The sequence below is a fragment of the Microcaecilia unicolor genome, chromosome 11, assembly GCF_901765095.1.
Source record: "Microcaecilia unicolor chromosome 11, aMicUni1.1, whole genome shotgun sequence".
NCBI lineage: Eukaryota > Metazoa > Chordata > Amphibia > Gymnophiona > Siphonopidae > Microcaecilia > Microcaecilia unicolor.
This window is the reverse complement of record NC_044041.1, coordinates 14078819-14104971: the sequence shown is the minus strand read 5'-3', so window position 1 is coordinate 14104971 and position 26153 is coordinate 14078819. Positions and strand designations below refer to the sequence as shown.

General features: G+C 44.0%; 1 protein-coding gene across 6 annotated transcripts in view; it reads left to right on the top strand.

The window, feature by feature from the left end:
• The first annotated feature begins 11157 nt into the window (after positions 1-11157).
• The window catches only part of ZMAT5 (zinc finger matrin-type 5), a 28941-nt gene continuing 13945 nt past the window's right edge, over positions 11158-26153 (top strand). The window contains exons 1-3 of one of the 6 annotated variants that reach the window (XM_030219797.1): positions 11158-11243; positions 14827-14960; positions 18787-18849. In XM_030219797.1, coding sequence (XP_030075657.1) covers positions 11170-11243; positions 14827-14960; positions 18787-18849 — 271 coding nt within the window. In that variant the 5' untranslated portion in view covers positions 11158-11169. Of the gene's footprint in view, positions 11244-11712; positions 11946-14794; positions 14961-18786; positions 18850-26153 lie in introns of those variants that run through there. The other 5 variants (XM_030219801.1, XM_030219800.1, XM_030219803.1 and 2 more) reach the window with 5 other exon arrangements.

Below are 26153 nucleotides of genomic sequence, written 5' to 3'. Positions count from 1 at the left end.
GCACGAGACGAAATGAGCCACCAATCAAGCCCATGATACGGGCTGAAGCCAGTAGGCGGAGCTTGTCGGCAGTAGGCGGAGCTTGGTGTTTCAGTACACCCCAAACAACCGGCAAACTCAAAAGATTATGTTTCAACGGTTTTTATTGATGACAGATCAAGAAATACCAATTCACTATAACACAATAATAACATATTTGCTAAAAACACCACAAACACACAACAATGTTGCTAGGCATCAAATTTTACATTTTACCCCTCCCTCCCCCTTCAACTAGTGGTGAAGTACATGCTCGGATACCCATGATATACTATAGTCATTCAACCCTATATTTCAACATTGGTATTGATGACAAATAAAATTCTATGCAATTCTATGCCCAAACACCGGGCTCCTTTTCAAACAAACATAGTAGCAAGAAGACGAAATGATCCGTCAACTCAAAAGATTATTAGTAATCAATAGAAAATAAAACAAAATGACCTTTTTATTGGACATAACAATACATTCCTTGATTAGCTTTCGAAGGTTGCCCTTCTTCGTTAGATTGGAACTAATATGTGAAACATCAAAGCATTTCAATGACAGTCTAACAGGATGGGTGTGGAGACAGGAGGATGACAAGAAAACAATGTTAGACTTTGATAATGAACACAGATGACAATTGCTTTTGTAGATTCACTTGTGAAAGCTTTATTTCTGTATTGGTTTGTCAATAAAAATGTTGAAACATAAGATTCTTACCATTAAGTCACTGGTACAGTGATCTGGTTTTGGAAAGTGCTGCCCCACAGAGGTGACATCCTGATTGATACTAGCATTTTTCATATGGTGTCTATGTAAATTAAATCTCTTCTTTAGCATCTGACTGGTTTCTCCAACGTAGCAGCCTTCGTTGCATTTTTTACACTGAATGATATATACCACATTGGAAGATGAGCACGTGAAAGATTCCTTAATGTTGAATATTTTTCCTTTGTGAATGACCGGTGGGGTCCTGCGAAATGTTTTGGCATAGTTTGCAGCTGGATATATTGCAAGGATGTGTGCCATTTTTTCTTTTTGAGTCTATGTTGGAAGCTTACTTCGGCATATCTCCCTCTTCCTGTCTCTCACCTATCCACACCCATCCTGTTAGACTGTCACTGGAATGCTTTGATGTTTCACTTATATATACTGTCATCTTCCAACATTTGCTTATTTCCGATCTGACGAAGAAGGACAACCTTCGAAAGTTAATCAAGAAATGTATTATGTCCAATAAAAATGGTATCATCTTATTTTCTTTTCCATGTTTTATTTCTATTGATTACCTTTAAAAGTGGACTAACAAGGCTACCACACCTCTCTACAAAAGATTATTAGAAACAAGGGATTGTCTATGTGTAGTCCATCTGTAACAAGTCTAAAGCTGTTCCAGTTGGATAGGCAGTTTTTTTTATTTATTTGAAAGCTTACCATATGTAGATATGAGTATCGTGAAATAACAATTGAGTACCGCTAAAACAACTTCAAAACTTTATTGTAGCTGGTAGAAACAACAATTATAAACCCTATACTTTGTGCTCATTTTTCTACACTGTTCTATACAAATACAGATGGCCAAATTTCAGTGAGGATATCCTTGTTTCCTGATGGGTTCAACCTGTTGTTGTAATCTGCTTTGGGAAGCCTGGTGTTATAAAGATGATGGAATATATTGAAATTAAATGGATGTAGAATTAAACTTTCCTTTCATTGGGGCACATGGAATCACATCTTCATCTGTTTTGTAGAAGTTTACACTTTAGATACACAAATGGATTATTCTGTTTTGAACATGTTTCAGGAGCAACTGGTTTTATAAGTCAAAATACAAAATAAATATTTTGTTTCATGCAGATCTCTTTTGTTTAAACATAACTAAATGGGCTATAAGCCCCTAATGCAGGCCATTGGTTTTCTTATATTTTGTTCTTGTGATGACTTATACTGTGCCAGAACTGAAAATCCTTATCTCTATCTGGTCGATAATAAAAGGAACTCGGTGTGAATATTATCCACCCTAAAGGGTTGTTTTGTGGTTATACATGAGAAATTGTGATATTGCATAAATAAGTGTATGTTTGTGTCCCTAGTCATGCATCCAAAGTTCCTGCTTGCCTCAGCTTGTTCCGGCTTGCTCCAAACCATCTGCCTGTTAACAAATCAAGTAACCTGTCTGCCTGCTTGCGAGCCTCTCAGCCATTGACTTACCTACCTACCTGCTAGCCTATCAGCCATTGACTTACCTAATCACCAACCCAAAACCTAGCGTCAAGCCCTATCTATCTGCTTAACATCTCATTCATTACATAGGCACCCATTAACACCTGTTAACTGCTTAACACCTCATTCACTATACAGTCACCTGTTACACCTCAGTCACCACCTATGGCCCCTGTCCATGTTCTCTTCCTTGCCCTGTCCCTTCCTAATCTTCTTTCCCCCCCCCCCCCCCCCCCCCACTCCCACTGTCTACCATTAGAACTACCTGCTGCCCTCCAACCCTGCCCACCACCGCACTACCCTATTCACCTCCATCCCTCACCTCACCATCCCTCTTGTCCCCATCCTCCTTTCTAGCTCTCAACCTTCGGCACTTCGTTCCTGCCATTAACCCATCCCCTTTCCTCCTAAGTACACCCCGTCTTCGTCGCCTCCGTCGCCCGACCTCCCCCACCCTCCTCCGCACTCTCTTGCTCCTCCTCCTGCTATCCGCAGGAGACATTAACCCTAATCCAGGTCCCCCTCACCTGTCCCCGTCCTATCCCTGCGAACGATCCCGGGACGTCTCCAATCTTGTCTCTATTCCCCTCCTTCCCCTCTCCTCCCTCCCCTTCTCATGCGCTTTGTGGAATGCCCACTCAGTCTGCAACAAACTGCCTCTCACCCACGATCTCTTTATCTCTCGCTCCCTTCAACTGCTCGCCCTAACCGAAACCTGGATCTCCCCGGAAGACTCTGCCTCAGTTGCAGCCCTCTGCCATGGGGGCTATCTCTTCTCCCACACGCCCTGCCCAGTTGGCCGCGGCAGAGTTGTTGGGCTATTACTCTCACCCTCCTGTAGTTTCCAACCCCTCCACCTTCCGCAGTCTCACTGCTTCTCATCCTTTGAAGCCCATTCCATCCGGCTATTCTACCCACTACCACTCAGAGTGGCAGTCATTTACCGCCCCCCTGATAAATCCTTCCCTTCCTTCCTTACCGACCGATGCTTGGCTCTCTGTCTTTCTTGACCCCTCATCTCCGTCCCTCATTCTCGGAGACTTTAACGTACATGCTGATGACCTATCCGACCCCCATGCTTCTATGTTCCTCACCCTAACATCCTCCTTCAACCTCCAGCTGTGCTCCACCACCCCTACTCACCGTGACGGCCATTGTCTTGACCTCGTCCTCTCCTCCTCCGGCTCACCCTCCAATTTCCACGTCTCAGCTCTTCCTCTCTCCGACCATCACCTGATCACATTCACACTTCTTCACCCCCCCCCCCCCTTCACCCCGTCCAACTTTAACCACCACCTCCAGGAACCTCCAGGCTATTGACCCCTCCACCTTATCATCTACTATCTCTAATCTCCTCCCCTCCATCACGTCCTCCGCAACTGTCGACAAAGCGGTCTCCGCTTACAATACCGCTCTCTCCTCTGCATTGGATACCCTCGCACCTTCAATCTCCCGTCCCACAAAACGCACCAATCCCCAGCCCTGGCTGACTCCTTGCATCCGTCACCTTTGCTCCTGCACCCGATCCGCTGAGCGCCTCTGGAGGAAATCTCGTACCCTTTCAGACTTCCTCCACTACAAATTCATGCTATCCTCCCTCCACTCCTCCCTATTCCGTGCAAAACAGGACTATTACACCCAATTGACCAATTCTCTCAGCTCCAACCCTCGTCGTCTCTTCACCACCCTTAACTCCCTCCTAAAAGTGCCCCCCGCTCCTACTCCCCCCTCTCTCTCTCCTCAATCACTGGCCGACTATTTCCGCGACAAAGTGCAAAAGATCAACCTTGAGTTCACGACCAAGCCACCACCTCCTCTTCACCCTCTAACCCTCTCCCCCATCCAACCTACCCAGGTCTCTTTCTCCTCCTTCCCTGAGATCACCGAGGATGAAACTTCCCGCCTTCTTTCCCCCTCGAAATGCACCACCTGTTCCTCTGATCCCATCCCCACCAACCTACTCAACACCATCTCCCATACCGTCACCCCCGCCATCTGTCGCATCCTCAACCTCTCTCTCTCCACCACAACTGTCCCCGACACCTTCAAGCACGCCGTTGTCACACCTCTCCTCAAAAAACCTTCACTTAACCCTACCTGCCCCTCCAACTACCGCCCCATTTCTCTTTTACCCTTCCTTTCCAAAATACTTGAGCGCGCCCGTTCATAGCCGCTGCCTTGATTTTCTCTCCTATCACGCCATCCTCGATCCACTTCAATCCGGTTTTCGCCCTCTGCACTTGACTGAAACGGCACTCTCTAAAGTTTGCAATGACCTGCTCCTGGCCAAATCCAGAGGTCACTACTCCATCCTCATCCTCCTCGATCTTTCCGCCGCGTTTGACACTGTCAATCATGACTTACTTCTTGCCACACTGTCCTCTTTTGGGTTCCAAGGCCCTGTCCTCTCATGGTTCTCCTCTTATCTCTCCCACCGCACCTTCAGGGTACACTCCCATGGATCTTCCTCCACTCCCATCCCACTATCTGTTGGAGTTCCCCAGGGTTCTGTCCTTGGACCCCTTCTCTTCTCAATCTACACCTCTTCCCTGGGCTCGCTGATCTCGTCTCATGGTTTTCAGTATCATCTTTATGCTGATGACACCCAGCTATACCTCTCCACACCTGACATCACTGCGGAGACTCAGGCCAAGGTATCGGCCTGTTTATCCGACATTGCGGCATGGATGTCCAACCGCCACCTGAAGCTGAACATGTCCAAGACCGAGCTCCTTGTCTTTCCTCCTAAACCCACTTCTCCTCTTCCTCCACTCTCTTTCTCTGTTGATAACACCCTCATCCTCCCCGTCCCATCTGCCCGCAACCTCGGAGTCACCTTCGACTCCTCCCTCTCCTTCTCTGCGTATATCCAACAGACTGCCAAGACCTGTCGCTTCTTCCTCCTCAATATCAGCAAAATTCACCCTTTCCTCTCTGAGCATACCACCAGAACTCTCGTCCACGCTCTCATTACCTCTCGCCTCGATTACTGCAACTTACTCCTCACCGGCCTCCCACTCTGCCATCTATCCCCCCTTCAATCCGTTCAGAACGCTGCTGCACGTCTTATATTCTGCCAAAACCGTTATACTCACACCACCCCTCTCCTCAAATCACTTCATTGGCTTCCGATCAGATATCGCATACAATTCAAGCTCCTCCTCCTTACCTACAAATGCACTCAGGCCGCGGCTCCTCACTACCTCTCCACCCTCATCTCCCCCTATGTTCCCGCCCGCAACCTCCGCTCACAGGACAAAGCCCTTCTCTCAGTACCCTTCTCCACTACTGCCAACTCCAGGCTCCGCTCATTCTGCCTTGCCTCACCCTATGCCTGGAATAATCTTCCTTTACCCATACGCCAGGCCCCTTCCCTACCCATCTTCAAATCTCTGCTTAAAACTCACCTCTTCAATGCTGCCTTCGGCGCCTAACCGCTCGAGAAATATAAAATACCCCAATCTAACCACCCTATCAGATTAACTGTTCACTCGTCCTCTAGATTGTACACTTGTCTTTAAATTGTTCTCTTGTCTTTTAGATTGTAAGCTCTTTGAGCAGGGACTGTCCTTCTATGTTTGAATTGTACAGCGCTGCGTAACCCTAGTAGCGCTTTAGAAATGATTGTTGTTGTTGTTGTTATATAATCCTTTCAAGAAATCCAGTTAATCGTTTAACTTATTAGTGGAACATAACCATAGAGGCATGGTATGGTATATATATATATATATATATATATATATATATATATATATATATATATATCACACATCATCCCAAGCAAAGTCAGGTTCAATGTGGCTTACATTTGAAAATGAAGTGAGACAGAATAGCAAATAGATTGATATGTCTGAATCATTTAACAAAGATGAGATTAGCATATATACCCAGCTGGGCATTTAAAAGTTTGTCCTTTAATGATGCCACATGTTCAAAAATCATAGCCATAAGTATAGGCAGTTATTCAAAGATTATCACATGCACACACCAGAACCAGCATCCATCACATTGCAAAAGTAATCAACTTCTACAGAGTACATCCAAAATGTAATTTTTATTTTCTTATTTCTATCTTCCAAAATTCCAGACAGCAGATGTACAGATCAGCAGGATCCAAAACACTCCAAAATAAGGAAAGTCAGAAACAACACAGTTTATACCTAATTGTTCAACCATCCTTAGGATTCACCTTTGGGTTTAAAAAGCAAAACCATGAGCATGTAAGGTCTGGATAAATAAATTGAAACAATCAAATTTTAAAGCAAATGCCCATTGTACATGGTAGCAATAGTGAAACAATGATAGAATATTCACATAGCAAGCAGCCTGAGCCAACAGATTTATTTTCCACTGAACATAATTAACTTTGAATGAACTTGGAGGCTAATAGTGTACTGAACTGGGCAATGCTGGCACATTTAGACTGACTCTGGACTTCTGCAAGAAGGTAGTTCTGCCCTCATTATTCAATATCTGTCTTTTAAATAGTAGAAATAAAAAATATCAAGTGCATTTTTATAATATACCACTGCAAGCCACACAACAAAAGAAGCAAGTTCTCACATGGCATCTTTTTCTTTTGATATAGGCACAGGAAAAAAAATTAAATGCTCACAGCTTTCAACCTAATTCATGTTTAATGTGTGATATGTCATAAATCGTTTATTCATTTACCATACCGTTTCAAATTGTATTCACAAAACAGAACGGTTTACATAGCAATATAAAAATCATGATAAAAACAAACATAAAAGAACTCCATCAAAATGATAGGAAAACACAGCAAGCTAAAACAACCATTCTAAAAGGTAACAACTCTGAATGTTGAGCTCCTGATTAGCATAATGTCTGTTTAGTGGCCCTTTACCAGGAGAAAAAATATCTCTGAACTAATATAACACATGCTAGGGTGTCGTGTCCCTATAATCAGTACAATACAGGGCTAAATTTAAAACTCTATGTCTGAGTACCTGAAAAATAGGATGATCCTCCACACCAGGGGCGTAGCCACGGGTGGGCCTGGACGGGCCCAGGCCCACCCATCCGCATCTTTCGCGCGCTGTCTCTATCCCTTTTGTCCCACGGAGGCAGCGCTTCCTTCCTGCCCTGTCTTCTCCCCAAGCTCCGCTGCATCGGTCCCTCCCTGCAAGTGGAATCCTCCTTCGCCAGTCGCGCTGCGCTGGCTTGCACACGCAGCTACGCTCCTCCCCCTGCCGCATCTATCTGGCCCTCTGTGATGCACTTCCTGTTTAGGGCTGGATGAACGCGGTAGGGGGAGGAGTGTAGCTGCATGTGCATGGCAGTGCAGTGCGACCGGCGAAGGAGGATTCCACTTGCAGGGAGGGACCGATGCAGCGGAGCTTGGGGAGAAGACAGGGCAGGAAGGAAGCGCTGCCTCCGTGGGACAAAAGGGATAGAGACAGCGCGCAAAGGATGCGGATGGGCGGACCTGGAGGAAAAATGGCTGAGCTGCTGGGACATGGGAGGGAGAGGAAGAAGGGACTGGAAGAAAGGGAGAGAGCTACTGGATATGGGAGGGAGAGGAAGAAGAGACTGGAGGGAAGGGAGAGAGTTGCTGGGACATGGGAGGGAGAGGAAGAAGGGACTGGAAGGAAGGGAGAGAGCTACTGGATATGGGAGGGAGAGGGACTGGAGGGAAGAGAGAGAGCCGCTGGGACATGGGAGGGAGAGGAAGAAGGGACTGGAGGGAAAGGAGAGAGCCGCTGGGACATGGGAGGGAGAGGACAAAGGGACTGGCGGGAAGGGAGAGAGCTGCTGTGACATGGGAGGGAGAGGAAGAAGGGACTGGAGGGAAGGGACAGCTGCTGGACATGGGAGGATAGGGAGAGAAATAGGGGAGATGGATGGAAGGATGCAGAGAGAAAGGGGAGAGACTGGAAGGATGTGGAGAAAGAGAGAGGGGAGACTGAACAGAAAAGAGTAGAGAGATAGAGACACTAGATGGAAGGATGAGGAGAGAAGGTAGAAGGGTGGAAGGATGAGGAGAGAAAGAGGGAAGACACTGGATGGAAGGGTAGGGAGAAAAAGGAGACGCTGGATGCAAAAGAAAGAGGGGAGCTGCTGGATGGAAAGAGGGAGAGGACAGAGTAGGGAAAGACTGGAGAATAAGAGGAAGGGGCATGTGGAGAACAAGGGTGAGGAAAAGATGAAAAGCCATAGGTGATGAATGGACAGGAAACCCTGGCAAGAGAAAGACGAAGGAAAGCAGAATCTAGAGACTGGGAGCAACACAATGAGAAAAAGTAAATGGCCATACAACAAAGGTAAAGAAAATAATTGTATTTTAATTTAGGATAAAGTAATATGGTACCTGTGTTAATAAAGTTTCAGAGACCAATACTTCCTTCCTTAGGTCAGGAGAGGATACCATAATAGCGCTATGCTGACCTAAGGCAGGAGGTTTTGGCCTCTGAAAGCTCATTGAAAAGGGTGTTAGGCTTTTAAATAAATTTTCTGAAACCTGATGCACTGAAAAGCAGCACTTTACCCCTATGCGACAAATGCATCTGATTAATGTGACTAAATTTTGCTGGGGAAGGGGGATAGAGAGAAAATTTTGTGCCCACCCACTTTAGGTTCAGGCCCATCCAAAATTGGCAGTCTGGCTACGCCACTGCTCCACACACTACCAAGGACACTAAGGTCCTCTCAAGGACTATCACTAACCAAACCCTCTCCAAAAGACATTACACGATGTGATACCCGCAAGCGAGCCTTCTCCGGAGTAGCCCCCACACTCTGGAATGAATTGCTTGAAAGGCTCTGCTTAACACAAGACTATCTCTGCTTCAAGAAGCAGGTGACAGTTTGGCTCTTCAACCAAGCCTTTAATGGAAGAAGTAACTAACTTGTTAGTCTCACTCACATACACAAGGATTACTCAGGCTGCATATACCGCAGCAGGACATGTTATCCACTCCTACCCTAGCTAAGATAACATGTAACCATTTCTCTGACCTCATGTGCAACTTCCTTTAAATCAATCACCTTACTTTCTAACTCTTCCTACTTTCTTACTACTACTACTACTACTATTTAACACCCTTCTATATGTTACATCTTTGCTTTATACTTCGCTATCACCTATAATGTTCTATTACGTATATAATGTTCTATTACGTATTGTGTTGACATTATAAATAGTATACCATTGTTGCAGGAATGGATGCATGAATTACCCCTATTGTTAGCAGAATCTGTGGTACTTCAGGAGTCAAACAGCACACACCAGAATGAGGGAGAAATCTTCTTTATTTGCCAGCAAACAAAGCAGGACATCAGCATTAAGTCTCTTCTTCTCTTTCTCAGCTCTCTGTGTCTTTGTGGCTTCTGTCTCAGCTGCTTCTCTTCTGCTGTCTCTCCCTCTTCTGTCTGTTCCTTCAGCTCTCCTTCTGACGTAAGCTGCGTCTGCTCCCACTTAAATACAGTGCTATCCCCCTCTCTAGCCCCCCTTACTTTCCAGATGGTAAAGAATAGATTGGTTACCTTGCCTCAGCCAATCATTACTTTAAAAATATCAGTTACATAGGTTTGATATTTCTCAAACTGACCTATGACCTGGGGCCTCTCACGCTAGACAATTTGGCACCAGTCTCTTACATTTTCATTATGATTAATTTCTCAGCTATAGCTTAAACTGAATTCATTTAGGGACTAAGGGACATTCTCATATTCCTAATCAACTTCATACTAACTACTAACTGAACTCTGGCATTCATTAAGGGGTCAAGGGCCAGTCTTACTTAATAGCATACAGCTATAGTTTGTTATTACTTTCAAGACCATTCCTATACTTAGCTAATCAATCAAGGAGAAGAGAGCTGACTTCTCTGACCTCTTTCACTTATTAGCTTCATACATTGAACCAGCCAGAACTGCAGAAAATTCAAACCATATGCTGACCTTTTCACTGCAGCCCTACTCAGAACGTAAGGCAAAGAGTTGAACAAACATTAGATTTAAAAAGGTATTCTACATATTAACTACACAAAATACACATATTCTAAAATACACAGAATCAGTATTCCTTATAAGACATATTCTAAATATCAGGAATATCTACATATTAAGCACTTCTAAACAGTATTTCAGCCTAATCCTTTTAAACTACCGTATGTCTGGCTCATGCCTTGTTCATTCATAATAGTATACAGATGTGCTAGCTAGCATTAGCAATCCATCACTCACAAGGGGTGAAAGAAGTTTCTGTCTTTGACCTTTTTAACCTTTAGCTTAGCTAAAGCTAGACTTTCAAAATAATCTGAACCATCTGGCATTCCTTCACTTTACTGTACAGAACTGAGAATTTAACCACCAAACTTTTAAACCCTAAACAGAATTAACACTTAATATAATTTCTTATATATAATTATGCCCATGCTGTCTCACCATGCCATACTTTGTATTGTTTTTGAATATTTTTACTGCTGTAATTGTCTATTGCTCATGTTTGAGCTATTCTTACTGTGCACAGCCTTGAGTGAATTCCTTCAAAAAGGCGGTAAATAAATCCTAATAAATAAATAAACCAGCCTCTCCAAAAGACTTACGATTTATAACAAATTACTACGCTGCCTATGAAAAGTTATTCCATTATTATACTTCCTCTGTGTACGTCCGTGCACTACACAAGCCGGAATGCTTGAAAATATAAGTGAAATTAAATAAAAATGCTACCAAAAATAAAGAACCACAACGTGGTTGCAGCAGCTTTGTTTTGAGTGTACGGCGATGACGGCTGCACAGGGAAGGGAAAACAGATTGACGTAATTGGCTTCAACGTTTTGACGTCAACTGTGGCGTTTTATCTAACCTCCTCGGTACCAAGGGATTTGCCGTTAAGTAATCTGGGTATTGTAGTGTTTTAATCTGCCACACAGCGCCATCTTCTCCTTGATACGCATGCGAACTCTGCCCGTTTCTTCACCACAACAAGCCTTTGAGGGCCCAAAGGAGGTGGGTGCAAATGTACTAAGGTACTCTCAATCTAACCTCCTTGTACTCGCCACTGTGACCTGGATATTGTAGTGTTTTAATCACTCCCAAGGAGGTTTATTAAAAACCTTCTTGGTGCCACCTAGCGCCATCTCCTCCTCAAATACGCTTGCGCGCAATCTGTGAGGTGCCCACTGCCAACGACCTGGGAGGGAGGGGCTCACACTCACCGCTAGGTATTATGGGTATTGTAGTTTATTTAATCACCATAACTGCCATCAAGGAGGTTAGATTGAGAACAGAGCCGTCTTCTCTTTAGTGCGTTTGTGCATTAAACTTCCTGATGGTGCACTTTAGCATTGTCACTCCTAGGCTACTGTTAAGTGCCAAAAAGCACGAGGAGAGTAGCCTAAGTGGCATGGGCATTGTAGTGTTAAAAAAAAAAAAAATCATAGCTCCTCCCAGTGCTATCTTCCATTCAAATGCGGTTGCGCACTGAAACGGAAGCGCCGCTAAGTGATGTGGGTATTGTAGTTCTAATCTTCAATTATTTTAACGACTTCGTCCTGTCCTGTTTTCAGCGCTGGAGTGTCACAGCAGCCAGGTATTAGGTAACCATCTGTGGGCAAAAGGTTAAAAACGGATACAGCGGGATCGCAAAGAAAAGAAATTAACTTTTAAAGGTTTTTAAATCGAATCCGGGAGGATCCCGGACCCGGTGTATTTTTGCCCCGGAGGAGTCGGTAAGGATGGCTGGGGGGAGAATTGTTGATTAGAGACGGAGGATACTGTGATTTCCTCTTTTTCTAGCGTCCTCCAGTTCAGTTTTCCCTACTTTTATTTGTTACTAATGTATTTATTTAGATTTTGCTCACACACTTTTTTCAGTAGTAGCTCAAGGTGAGTTACATTCAGGTACTCTGGATATTTCTCTGTCCCAGGAAGGCTCACAATCTAAGTTTGTACCTGAGGCAATGGAGGGTTAAGTGACTTGCTCAAGATCACAAGGAGCAGCAGTGGGATTTGAACTGGCCACCTCTGGATTTTAAGGCCCGTGCTCTAACCACTGGGCCACTCCTCCACTCCAGTGTGTTAGCCCATGGCAAATAGTGTGGATTGGTAAAGCAGGTTCTACACCTATAGCTTGTGGAGGAGTGGCCTAGTGGTTAGGGTGGTGGACTCTGGTCCTGAGGAACTGAGTTCAATTCTCACTTCAGGCACAGGCAGCTCCTTGTGACTCTGGGCAAGTCCCTTAACCCTCCATTGCCCCATGTCAGCCGCATTGAGCCTGCCCTGAGTGGGAAAGCGCGGGGTACAAATGTAACTAAAATAAAAATAAATATCTGAACTGTTTGGGAACTAGACAATACATGTGTGTTTAGAGACCGATATGCTAGTGTTCCTCCCCCTCCCCTTAAACAAATTGGAACCAGGTAAAGGACAGATCCCGCGGATCCAACGGCTTCACCCAGATCTCCAAAATGGAAGGGAAAACTGCTTTAGGACTGTACTAGGTCCTGGTGTGTTTGTGCCTGGCTGACTTTGCCATTTGATTGGTTTCTGCAAAGGAGGCTGTTGGTAGGCCTGTTTTATAAGGGGCTTGTGTTGTGTGTTATCAGAGGTAGCCAAATGGCTGATTGGAAGCCCTACAGAAAGACCTGAGTTTGACTGCCAGCTCAGGTGTTTAACTCCTGGGACTGGCTGGGAGGCAAAGTTCGTCACCCCCTCGAATGAGGCCAGTCAGTACGGTGATGCCTAGTGGTCAGATGTGGGGCCCATGATTGCTGGTTTCCAGAAGGACCCCCCAATGTATGATTCCTGCCCAAGAACTGTTGCTGCAGTGACTGGATTATGTATGTTGGAAGGGGGATATAAAATGAGAGAAAAAAAATTCTCTGGGTTTTAAATGATGGCATGTGGCACCAGACCCAGCCTTGGTTCAGCTGACAGCCCAAATGAGTAAGAGGAAATGCTAAGCCAAAGAAGAAATTGTTGTATGTCCTCTTTAAGTAAAAGCAGGAAGCGCAATTTTTTTGTTGCTTTGTAACAGTATTGTACAAGATGCATATCTTCCTCTCTCTCTTCTCTTCTCCTTCAGGGTTCCTTTTTACCTACTTCATCCTCATGTTTCCCTTTGTTTACTGGCTGGGTCTCTCTATCTGACCCATTTTTCTTTTCGTTCTCTTCTCACCCTCAGTTACCTCCCCATCTCATGCTACCTTTAAATGTATCCCCTTTCCCTCCTTAAATTTCTTTCCATCTTCTCCTGTACACACAAGGATTTTCTCCATCGCTGCAAATAACCCAGAGGGTTCTTTTCATGCCCTCCTTTCCTAACATACCCAACTCCAGGCTCCGCTCATTCTGCCTCGCCTCACCCTATGCTTGGAATAAACTTCCTGAGCCCTTACGCCAAGCCCCCTCCCTACCCATCTTCAAATCCTTGCTCAAAGCCCCACCTCTTCAATGTTGCTTTCGGCACCTAACCTTTATACCTTTCAGGAAATCTAGACTGCCCCTATTTGACTGACTGAACATTTGTCCTTTAGATTGTAAGCTCCTTTGAGCAGGGACTGTCCTTCTATGTTAAATTTACAGCGCTGCATAACCCTAGTAGCGCTTTAGAAATGTCAAGTAGTAGTAGTTATATCCCCTGACCTTGGAATACCTCCACCCCATATTTTTCCTGTGTCTTCTTCAGGTTCCTCTCCAACTTCTTCCTCTTCACCTCACTCCCAAGTTCTTCTCATCTTCCCAAGTTCTCTGCAGTGTCTTGGAGCACATTATTACGGGTAGAGTAGTGTTCAGCCAGCAGGGAAGAGGCACAGTGAGTGTGTACTTCCCTTGTAGTTAGGAATTACAGGAAGGCAAATTTTTCATTCTCAGATTATGGAAGACAATAATTACCAGTGCCTTGAAGATGCAGTACCCAAGGATAAATTACTTTTCAAATTCCATGTTGTAAGATTGGTAAATCCATAAACAATAAAAGTACTGGAAAACATTGCATCACTATAAAAAATATATATACTTCTGTCATAACAGTGCTGCATTGTACACTGCTGTGATAAATTTTGAATTGCACTATATCAAAATTGGCAATAAACATAAGGCAAAAAGAAGGAGCAAGCAGATTGCAGAAAGTCACCCTTCTGTTGAAGAAGGAACAGGAGGAGTCACAGAACCTAATCCAGGAGGGTCTGTTTACTGTGTCTTCATATTGTACTTACTGCCACTTCCAGGGTGGGGGATGGTTTGACCTTTTAAATGTGGTGAGGTTTGGTATGGCTTTTACCAAGGGAATAATCTATATTCTGGAGATGTGCTAGTGGCCTGCCCTAAGTAAGACTGAATAGAAGATATATGCTAATCTCTTTAAACAAAATAAATATTTTTATGATTGATTTTTATTAGCCAAGTTTAATGAGAGCATCATTACACTATTGCTTGAAGCGATCACTTCACCAGTTAACGACTCAAGGGTAGGGGCTTAAGAACCTGAATTTTGTATATATATTTCTACTGAAGAGAGTGGTTATAAACTTTCCGTCTGTATGGACAGATTTTGCCTTATGAGTGAATTTTCTTTCAGAAGGTATAAAAGCAATACGAACCCTGTTGTGGAGGAGAGATGGGAAAGAGGTATTTTTGTGATTATTGTGATCGATCCTTCCAAGATAATCTTCACAATCGGAAGAAGCACCTGAATGGGGTCCAGCACCAGCGGTGCAAGAAAGTCTGGTACGATATGTTTCGAGGTGAGCTCAGTTATCCTCCAGTGAGAGTTACCCAGGATGTTGTAATAAAGTGAATGGAGCTTTATAGAAACACACCTTATCTACACTTGAATCTGTAAGACCCATTTAGGCTTATTCTATAAAGTATGCCAACATTTTTTTTTCAGGTAGCACTATAGAAATGCTAAATAGTAGTAGTAGTAGGCACCATATATAGAATCGAACCCTTTTTGTCTTGAAACTTTGACAAACGAACCTTTTCCGGAGACATGGCGGTAGAACTAGAGGACATGAAATGAGGTTGAAGGGGGGGGGCAGACTCAAGAAAAATGTCAGGAAGTATTTTTTCACGGAGAGAGTGGTGGAGACTTGGAATGCCCTCCCGCGGGAGGTGGTGGAGATGAAAACGTTAACGGAATTTAAAAAAGCGTGGAATAAACTACTATAGATCACTACTACTACTATAGATCATTTCTATAGTGCTACCAGTCATACGCAGCACTTCACAGTTTAACGTGTAGAAAAGACAGTCCCTGCTCAAGAGAGCTTACAATCTAATAGGACAGACAGACAGGACAAATAAGGGATAAGGGTGGGACAGACAGGACATATGGAAAGGGTCTATTGAAAAGAGGAAGACAAGATAAAGGTTACAAGCAGGTGACAAGTTAGGAATTAAAAGCAGCATCAAACAGGTAGGCCTTTAGCCCGGATTTGAAGGCGGCCAGGGATGGAGCTTGACGTAATGGCTCAGGGGGTCTATTCCAGGCATAAGGTGCGGCAAGATAAAAGGAACGGAGTCTGGAGTAAAATCCGCCCCTTTCTTTCCGAGCACTCTACCAAAACCCTCATCCACACCCTTGTCACCTCTCGTTTAGACTACTGCAATCTGCTTCTTGCTGGCCTCTCACTTAGTTACCTCTCCCCTCTCCAATCGGTTCAAAACTCTGCTGTCCGTCTTGTCTTCCGCAAGGGTCGCTTTACTCATACTACCCCTCTCCTCAAGACCCTTCACTGGCTCCCTATCCGTTTTCGCATCCTGTTCAAACTTCTTCTACTAACCTATAAATGTACTCACTCTGCTGCTCCCCAGTATCTCTCCACACTTGTCTTTCCCTACACCCCTTCCCGTGCACTCCGCTCCATGGATAAATCCTTCTTATCTAACTTCATCTACCCACTCAGCTTTACAAAACTTGATTTTGAAAAATATGGAGACGATTAAAGTTCTATCTGAGACTGCTCTAAACCAAATTCAAACTAGTGAATCCCAAGCGACCGAGGTTAGAAGAATGTCGGAAAAAGTTGAGAAATTTGATCTTGTGGGACAAACTTTAATTAAAGATACAAACTTCACCCTGAGACGCTTGGAATATTTAGAGAATTATTCAAAAAGACTGACCTTGCGCTTTATAAATTTTCCTAGGTCCCCTATGGTAGTGCCAATCCAAATGATCAGAAAATATTTAATGGAGATTCTGGGAATGCCGGAAAATTCCTTACCACCTATAACAAGAGCTTATTATATACAAATGGATGCGAAATCATCTGAGAATCAACAGCAACAAGGTGTAATGGATCTTACGGCATTTCTTGAGTCTTCCTTAGAGGTTATAACTCAAAGAACTACACTTTTGGTGACATTTGCATTGGAAATAGATAGAGATGCAGTCCTTAAACTTTCCCTCAGACATTTGGATTCTCTGTTTATGGGATCAAAGGTTAGGGTATTCCCTGATTTGGCTAGGGATACTCAACAAAGGCGTAGGAAATTTTTGACTCTACGTCCCAGATTAATAACAATAGGTGCAGATTTTGTTTTGAGATACCCATGTATATGTAGAATAAAATTTCAATCTAGGCAATACCAATTCTATGACCCAAAACAGTTGGAGGAATTTCTGTTAAGCAGAGAAGTGGTAAATGTTAAAGTTTAGTCCCGCATGCACCACTGTATGGCAGCTAAGAGTCTGCCACTTGAGACGTAACTTGCTCTTTTGATTTATTTATTTGGTGATTATGCTTTATATTTAAGTGTTTGAAAATTTACTATAAATCTTGGATCATTACCTTATTTGTGATCGATAGTAGAATATATCATTGTGATTATTAGAATATTTCCTTTTGTTTATAAATTGTTGTTTTGTGTATTATCACTCATAAGGATTTATTATGTATGATAAAACTGTATAAATAAAAATATAAAAAAAAAAATCCTTCTTATCTGTTCTCTTCTCCACTACTGCCAACTCCAGACTTCGCGCCTTCTGTCTCGCTGCACCCTACGCCTGGAATAAACTTCCTGAGCCCCTACGTCTTGCCCCATCCTTGGCCACCTTTAAATCTAGACTGAAAGCCCACCTCTTTAACATTGCTTTTGACTCGTAACCACTTGTAACCACTCACCTCCACCTACCCTCCTCTCCTCCTTCCTGTACACATTAATTGATTTGATTTGCTTTATTTTTGTCTATTAGATTGTAAGTCTTTGAGCAGGGACTGTCTTTCTTCTATGTTTGTGCAGCACTGCGTACGCCTTGTAGCGCTATAAAAATGCCGCCTAGTAGTAGTAGTAGTAGCGATGGGGGAGAAGGGTACAATTAGGAGAGATTTGCCTAGTGAACGTAGATCCTGGGAAGGAGTGTAGGGAGAGACGAGGGTGGAGAGGTAGTGAGGGGCAGCAGAGTGAATGCACTTATAGGTTAATAAGAGGAGCTTGAACTGTATACTAAAACGGATAGGGAGCCAGTGAAGTGACTTCAGAAGAGGGCTGATATGGGCATAGCGACTTTGGCGAAATATTAATCATGCAACAGCATTTTGAACAGATTGAAGAGGAAAGAGATGGCTGAGTGGAAGACCGGTGAGAAGCAAGTTGCAGTAGTCCAAGCGAGAGCTGATGAGAGTGTGGATTAGGGTTCTGGTAGCGTGCTCAAAAAGGAGAGGGCGAATTTTGGCGATATTATAGAGGAAGAAACGACAGGTTTTAGCAATCTGTTGAATATGTGCAGAGAAGGAGAGGGAGGAGTCGAAGATGACCCCAAGGTTACGAGCAGAAGAGACAGGAAGAATGAGCGTGTTGTCGACAGAAATAGAGAGTGGGGGAAGGGGAGAGGATGGTTTAGGTGGGAAGAAGGAGCTCAGTTTTGGACATATTGAGCTTCAGGTGGCGGTGAGACATCCAGGCGGCAATGTCAGATAGGCAGGCAGATATCTTGGCCTGGATTTCTGCCGAGATTTCTGGTGTGGAGAGGTAGAGCTGGGAATCATCAGCGTAAAGGTGATATTGAAAACCGTAGGCTGAGATCAGAGCACCAAGGAAGGAAGTATAGATGGAGGAGAGGAGAGGTCCTAGGACAGATGGCAGCACCGGTGGTTGGGAGGCGGGGCTAGTGTTGGGCAGACTTCTACGGTCTGTGCCCTGAAAATGGCAGATACAAATCAAGGTCAGGTATACATATAAAGTAGCACATATGAGTTTATCTTGTTGGGCAGACTGGATGGACCGTACAGGTCTTTCTCTGCTGTCATCTACTATGTTACTATGAAGTACTTGCCCAATTCTTAAGGTTTCTTAAATCACTCTGCATTCTTTTTACTCTCTCTTGACGATTTTAATTTTGATGGCATAAAGAGACACTTTTCCCTCTGCAATAAATGAGCTTTCTCTATCAGAATTCTTCACTGATGTCTTTAATACTTGTCTGTATTCAGGATTCTTGCAGTGAGGGGATCTGTAATGAATACCGTTCCTTGTCTAGCTCTGCTTCGCCATGGTTTTGTGTCAGATTCTCCTGAAATGCAGCTTTATTTCTCCTTAATGCTCTTTTCTTGTTTGGATTTACAGATGCTTTTACAGTCTTATTAGAAGAAAAGACAAAGAAGCCCTGCAGGAAATTTCTACAAACAGGTGATGCTCTGTTCAGTGAGGGGGGTGGGGAGGGTGCGTGTGTGTGCATATACAGCTATATAGTCAGAGGGAAATGTGCACCACTGAGGATAATGCTGGAATATATTGAGTTGAGAAAAGTGTGGCAGTTTATAAGTTTTAAAAAATATATATTTATAACTTTTTAACAATATAACCAAGCAATACACTCGTATAGAAAAGAGTCAAAGTAAAAATACTGAAGTAAAACTAATCATACCTAAATTATAAAGGAAATAGATCGTTCAAATCCACCATATTAGGATTCAAGATAATGTGAGGAGATTTTAAGAAAACAAAATTAGAAGAAACGTAACCTGATGTGTTGAAACGGGTTTCATATATTTAATGAGAGCTCATTTCCATCAGAGTCCACCACAATCTGCAAAGGTGCTTCTAATGCTGTCTTGGTTGCTAGAAAAGCTGTGAGGTGGGAAGGCTGAAAGAAAACATACTTGGTAGACTGGTATCGTACGATGCATTTGGATGGATGTCTTAAGAAGATAGCAGCAGCAGTCTGAGCAACACGTGGCCTCATAAGAATAAATTGCTTACAGTGCTTCTGTGTATCGCTAGAAACGGGGAAAATTCTGATATTAAATTCCAGCATTGACTTATCCTTATTTTTAAAGGACATCTTGATCAACCAGCCTTTGTCAGGGAGCAAGTACTACTGTAGGACTAGCAAAGTCTGTGTCGGAAAACTGCAGTACAGCAGATACATCCAAATTTTGTTGCACTGCTCTTGTTTTAGATCCTAGATAATAATTCTCACCTCCAACGTTCTAAAGTAGCTGCCTGTGTCCGTGGCTCCTGGAGTTGCTGAGCTAGGCTCCGTAGCCAGGCTGACGTCACTCACAGCTGATTCCCAGGCAGGGGGAGGAGTAGGGAAACACGCGGAGCAACTTGCTCCGCATGTTTCCCTACTCCTCCCCCTGCCTGGGAATCAGCTGTGAGTGCGCCGCTCAAACACCCCCTCGGTGCATCACCCAAGCCCCCCCCCCCCCCCCCGGCACATCAACCCCCTCGCCACCCACAGCTGCCACTGGTAACGCAGTCCGGTCGCTGCTGCTTCTCCTATTGAACAGCAGCGGCCACTACGAAAAGAAAAAAAGCCATAAATGTTTTTAAACCTGAAACGCGGCACCGCAGACAGCCATCAGGCATTGGCTTGTTGGCTCTGCAGCCGCTCCTCTCGCCTCCACATCACCGCCCCTGGAGTAAGACCCAGGAGGAGCGCAGCGACGTGAGAGGCGAGAGGAGGAGCGGTTGCAGAGCCGACAGCCAATGCCTGATGGCTGTCTACGGTGCCGCGTTTGAGGTTTGAAAATATTTATTGCTTTTTTTTCTTTTCGTAGTGGCCGCTGCTGCTCAACAGGAGAAGCAGCAGTGGCCGGACAGTGTTACCAGTGGCAGCTGCAGGCGGTGAAGGGGTTTGATGCGCCGGGGGGAGGGGAGGGTCGCTGGGCATAGGTGGCTGGAGGGGGGGCAGGGGGGAGGAGGAGGGGAGGGACGTTGGACATGGGTGGCTGGAGGGGGGGGCAGGGGAGGGGAGGGTCGCTGGACATGGATGGCTGGGGGGGGCAGGGGAGAGGGAGGTGGGGAGGGGATCCTGAGACCAGAGGGGTGGGGAGGGGGGACCTGTGAGAGGGGAGGTGGGGGACCTGCGAGAGGGGGGCACACACGGTCTCTCACATACACTCTCTCTATCACACTCTATCTCTCTGTCACACACACACAGTCTCACACACACAGACACTCTGTCTCTCACACACTGTCTCACACAAACACACACACTCTGTCTCTCTCTCATTCTCTCTCTGACACACACACTCCATCTCTCACACACACTCTTTCTCAAACATACACACTCCGAGGAAAACCTTGCTAGCGCCCGTTTCATTTCTGTCAGAAACGGGCCTTTTTTACTAGTGATAAATAATACACTGAAGAAAAGGGGTGGGGGTAAATTCTTCTCTGATACCCCAGAATTTCTTTCAAATAACGCTTCAACATGTTTCCAGGAGTAACAACAAAAACTCGGGGGAAAGTTCAGAAATGGAAGATTATTACATCGAGAAACGTTCTGAAGTGATTCATACTTGAATAATTTCTTAATAAGTAATTTCTTAAACTCCGTATATCTTTTATAATCGTAGATTGCACTGATTGAGATAGATCCTTTTCAAACTTCTCAATATGAGTAGTCACTATGAGAAGAATTCTTATCTATTTTTACCTCCAACTGGTGAACTATCTGTTCCAGTACCTGCACTCAAGGACTTAACATCTTGCCCGATCAGCAGTCACCTGCCAGATATTATCCAGGGTCACATCAGCTGGCTTGCTAAGAAGAAATGATTCCTCCGTGTTCTTCTCCTCCAATGCTGGAATACACCGCAGTTGCAGAATCTTTTGGGGAAACTGCCAACGCAGAGTCCCCACTGCCACCAACAAGCTGTTGACTCCCCTTTTGCAAGACAGCACTCTAAATACTCCCAGGGACGGATGCAGTTTTTGCCACAAGCTACTCTGCAGCTTCAGAGGAGGCGTTTCGGTCAGGGCTCAGAGTAGAGAGTTGCACGGGGACAGGAATCCAACCCTTCCCCATTCGTCCCCATACAGAATCTAACCCGTCCCCGCAAGAATTTAACCTGTCCTCACCCAGTTCCACAAGAATTTAATGGTACATAAAAAAAAAAATTCCTGTCGGCTCTCTTTCTTTCTCTGGGTTTGAGCCACAGCACTGCAGGCAAGGAAGGAACGGACATTGGAACACTCGTGCGCACATGTAAGACTTCTCTGATTCACTGGCACTGTGTGCTAAGAGATCAATGGTTGACATCAAATCAAATCAATTCTTGTATACCGCTAATATCCTCTTTCCAGGGTTCAGTGCAGTTTACATTCTAGGTGAGGCTAAAGCTTGATAACATTAGTGTGAGGTATGAGAACAATTAGAGACCATTGGTGTAATGCATATGTCCAAAACATTACAGGTAAGGATAATGGATTAAAGCTCTGATGGGCTGCTATCAGGCACCAAAGGGCTTGGAGGGCAGATCCCACCGATTCCATTGTCCTCGGGTACCCATGGGAGGCTCTGAGATTGCCATTACACTGCCAGACCTTAAGGCTCTTTACAGGCACTGTGGTCCTCTCCAAAGACACAGTAACCTTTGCAACAAACCTGAAGGAAACATAAGCACATAAATAGCCATACTTATCTAGCCCAGTGTTCTAGTTTTAACAGTGGCCAATCCAGGTCACAAGTACCTGGCAGAAACCCAATTAGTAGCAACATTCCATGTCAAATCTCAAAGAATAGCACGATTCCAGAATCCTAAAGAGTAACAAGATTCCAGAACCCCAAATAGTAGAAAGATTCCATGCTACCAATCCCGGGGCAAGCGTGGCTTCCCCCATGTCCATCTCAATACCAGACTATGGACTTTTCCTCCAGGAACTTGTCCAAACCTTTTTAAACCCTGATATGCTAACCAGTGTTACCACATTCTATGGCAATGAGTTCCAGAGCTTAACTATTCTTTTGAGTGGAAAAATATTTCTTATTTGTTTTAAAAGTATTCCCATGTAATTCGCTGAGTGTCCCCTGATCTTTGTACTTTTTGAAAGAGTGAAAAATCGATTTACTTTTACTTGTTCTACTTAACTTAGGATTTTGTAGATCTCAATCATATCCCCCCTCAGCCATCTCTTTTCCAAGCTGAAGAGGCCTAACCTCTTTAGCCTTTCCTCATATCGGAGGATTTCTATTCCCTTTAACAAATTGGCTGCCCTTCTTTGAACCTTTTCTAATTCCACTATATCTTTTTTTGTTGTTGTTGTTTGAGATACAGAGACCAGAAATGAGCACAATACTCAAGGTGAGGTCACACCATGGAGCGATACAGAGACATTATAATATTCTTGGTCTTATTTTGCATCCCTTTCTTAATAATTCCTAGCATCCTGTTTTGCTTTCTTTGTCCGCCGCCACACATTGGGCAGAAGATTTCGGCGTATTGTCTACAATGACACCTAGATCTTTTTCTTGAGAGCTGACTCCTAAGGTGGACCCCAGCATCAGGTTATTCTTCCCAACGTGCATCCCAGAACAGAGAACCAGATGCCTGTAAACACTAACCCTCAGCAGGGGTCCTTGCAAGATATGACGCTACTCCATAATGTCCATTCACCGTCCACCTCTCGTACTTCAAAAGTTAATACAACCTTAGTTCTCCAACCAATGCAGAAACTTCTTCTCTGCTCCAATGCATTTCAGCTCCTACCTGCCTATCAGAAAGGTAGCAAACTTCAGACCATGCGCCATACACCTAGGAGCGTCTCCCCTGACTACATCCACAGGGCTAGGCATCCCCAAAAAGATCTGAAGGTCTACAAGAAGTTGGGGACACCCCCAAGACCTGTCTAACCTTATGGAACATGGTGAACTTGATGCATATGAGGCAGAAGAGACTTGAGAGAGTCTGAAACCACAGGACTTGCAGTTGCTCCAGTCAGATGATCCATCTGAAGAAAGTAGGTACCCTAAATTCCACTAGAGACTTTCTAGGGCCCTCTCCATAGCCTTCCCAGTGACCCCTCGGAACAGGCAAGATTTCAACACATAATGCTGTAAATTAGTTTGCTTTGTGAGGTCTTGGTTGTCCCTGTGCGTTAGTGTTTCAGGATATGCAGCTCAAGACCTGGCAGACATCTCTGTCAATACCATCAGTGTCCAAAAACTAGACATGAAATATAAAGAGCAACAAGCACCTGATCTGCACTCTCCAACAGCTCTTTCACTGTTCTGTTATGGTTAGGACTCTGACCTTCTCTTCTTGTGCCTCACTGAGCAAGAACTCAAGGACTTCGGACATGACAGGCAAAAAGGTGCACGACAGTTCTATGCTTAATCTGCATATATCATTCCTAAAACTTCAAATGCTACCTACAATACCACAGCGACCTTATGCAACAATCTTTGGAAACGACCAAAGTACTTCCTACCAATCATGCCGCCAGTATTCATTTCCTGTTCAATGATCTAGAGGAGTGCCAATATCATTTAATTTGCTCCATGTACAACACCTATGTCACCACCTCTAGAGCTTCCACGGTAGTTGTCGGAGCAAAAAGAATGGCACGGTGGCATGCCTCAGGACTTCAAAAGGAGCTACCCTATCACCTCACAGATGCACTGTGCCCCAGAGATAGTCTTTTTTGTGAAAAAGAAACGGATACTTTATTATAAAGAGCAATAGTAGAACAGTGTGTGCTCTCTGAACAGCCAACTGAACAAAACGCCTCAGGGTACAAATTTCCTTCTACTGGGGGCCCCTCTCTATCACTGGCAAAACTCAAAAAGATCGAATTCTACTACTACTACTATAAATCACTTCTATAGCGCTACCAGTCGTACGCAGCACTTTACAATTGAACATGAAGACTTACGATCCCTTATTCAAAGCAAGCCTGTCAGACCAGCCTTCTTCCATGCTAGACTTCAAAATGCTAGACTTCAAAATGCACTCCCTAGCTACCATCCTACCACTTCTTTGCCAAGGTGACTGTGGTGTCTGTAGACTTGAGAAATGCCTACACCCGCCTATCTCTATTTCACCTTTGAAAACTAACATTACGAGTACAGGGTACTACATTTTGGCCTGTCTTCTCCATGTGTCTTGCCCCAGCCATGGTATATATGTGGATGATGAGACTTTTGCTATGTTTGTATCTAGATGGCATCTTGATCTCCACAAAGTTTCCTAGAGAAGTGAATCAAATCAACCCAAAGCAGGAAAGAACTTCCACAGTAATCAAAACTGAAGATGAGTGGAAGAAGTGGTTCCAAGGAAAACTAGAAGTCTTAATATCTTCAAACAAAAGTTTATTCTCCAAATAAAAGTGACATACACCGTCCAGACCCTACACGGCCAGTGTTTCATCGTAGTTTATTAATTCTTGTATCCCACTGTTATCCAAAAACAAGTTTTGGTTCAAAGTGGCTTACAATTTACATTTGGTGAGTTTACAGTGATGGTTTACAGTTGGGGAGAGGAGGAGACGTCGTTAACTTGTGTGTTTTATTTGTAGAATATTTTTTGAAGAGGTAAGTCTTCAGTTCTTTTCTGAAGATAGTTTGTGATGTTTCTCAGGGCTTTTGGTATTGAGTTCCACCATTTGGAGCCTAGGTAGCTGAATCCCGCTGTGTAAATGGTCTTCTAGTTTGTTTCTGCAATTGGATAGATGGAGATGTAAGTAACCTCTGGTTTCTGGGCTGTATTTCTTGAGGAAGGATTAATCATGTCTAGCATATATTCAGGTGCCACTCCAAACAATATTTTGAAAATGATGGTGCTAGCTTTGAAAAATAGTCTAGCCTTGGTGGGAAGCCAGTGTAGTTTTTCGAGCAATTTATTTATTTATTTATTTTCGTCAATGTATATACCGTATCTTATTGCAGCTGCAGGACAGAATGGTTTACAATTTGTAAAGTAAAAAAGGAACAATACAACATTATATGTACAGTTTAGACAAACAATGGAACTCCATTCATTACAGGAAAGCACCGCAAATACAGAATTGAGTACATAGTATAAACTACACAAACATAAACAGTACAAATTAAGATTTAATATACATTGGTTTCCTTTTATAGCCTAGTTTCCCTTAGTCTAAATTCTGTTCTACATAGTTGATAAACTAAAAGGTTTTCAAAAGTTTCCGAAAATGACAGTAGGATTTCTCAAGTCTGATCGCTTTTGGAAGACCATTCCAAAGAGAAGGGGACAAATAGAAAAAAAAGCTGATCTCCGTGTAGATTCCCATCTGGCCCTAGCGAGAGGAGGAATAACCTGTTATCTGTTAGGGATCTAAGGGTTCATGTGGCAGTATAAGGAATGGGGTGACTCGTATTCCGACTGCCTGAAAATCAGTCTTACTTCTGTGTTTTGTACAGATTAATCTGTTGGATAGACTCGCTGCACTGCAGATGCTGTTCTGTTGTATCTTTTGCTGACATTGCGGTTATTCTCTATATTGTTTTAAGCTACCTGTCAAGTTGTAAACCCCCCCCCCCCCCCCCCCCGAAGAAGACATTACGCCTATGTCGCTTGTATTCCCCAGAAAGTGATACAGTCCCTCCGAATAACTGCCTCTACTACCAACGCAGTCTGCAATTCATAGGCACACAGCTTATGACTTTGAAGGCCAAAGCATTTCATCCCGAAGATCAACAGGTGACCCTCATCTCCCTTTCCCAGAGCTTGATGAGATCCACC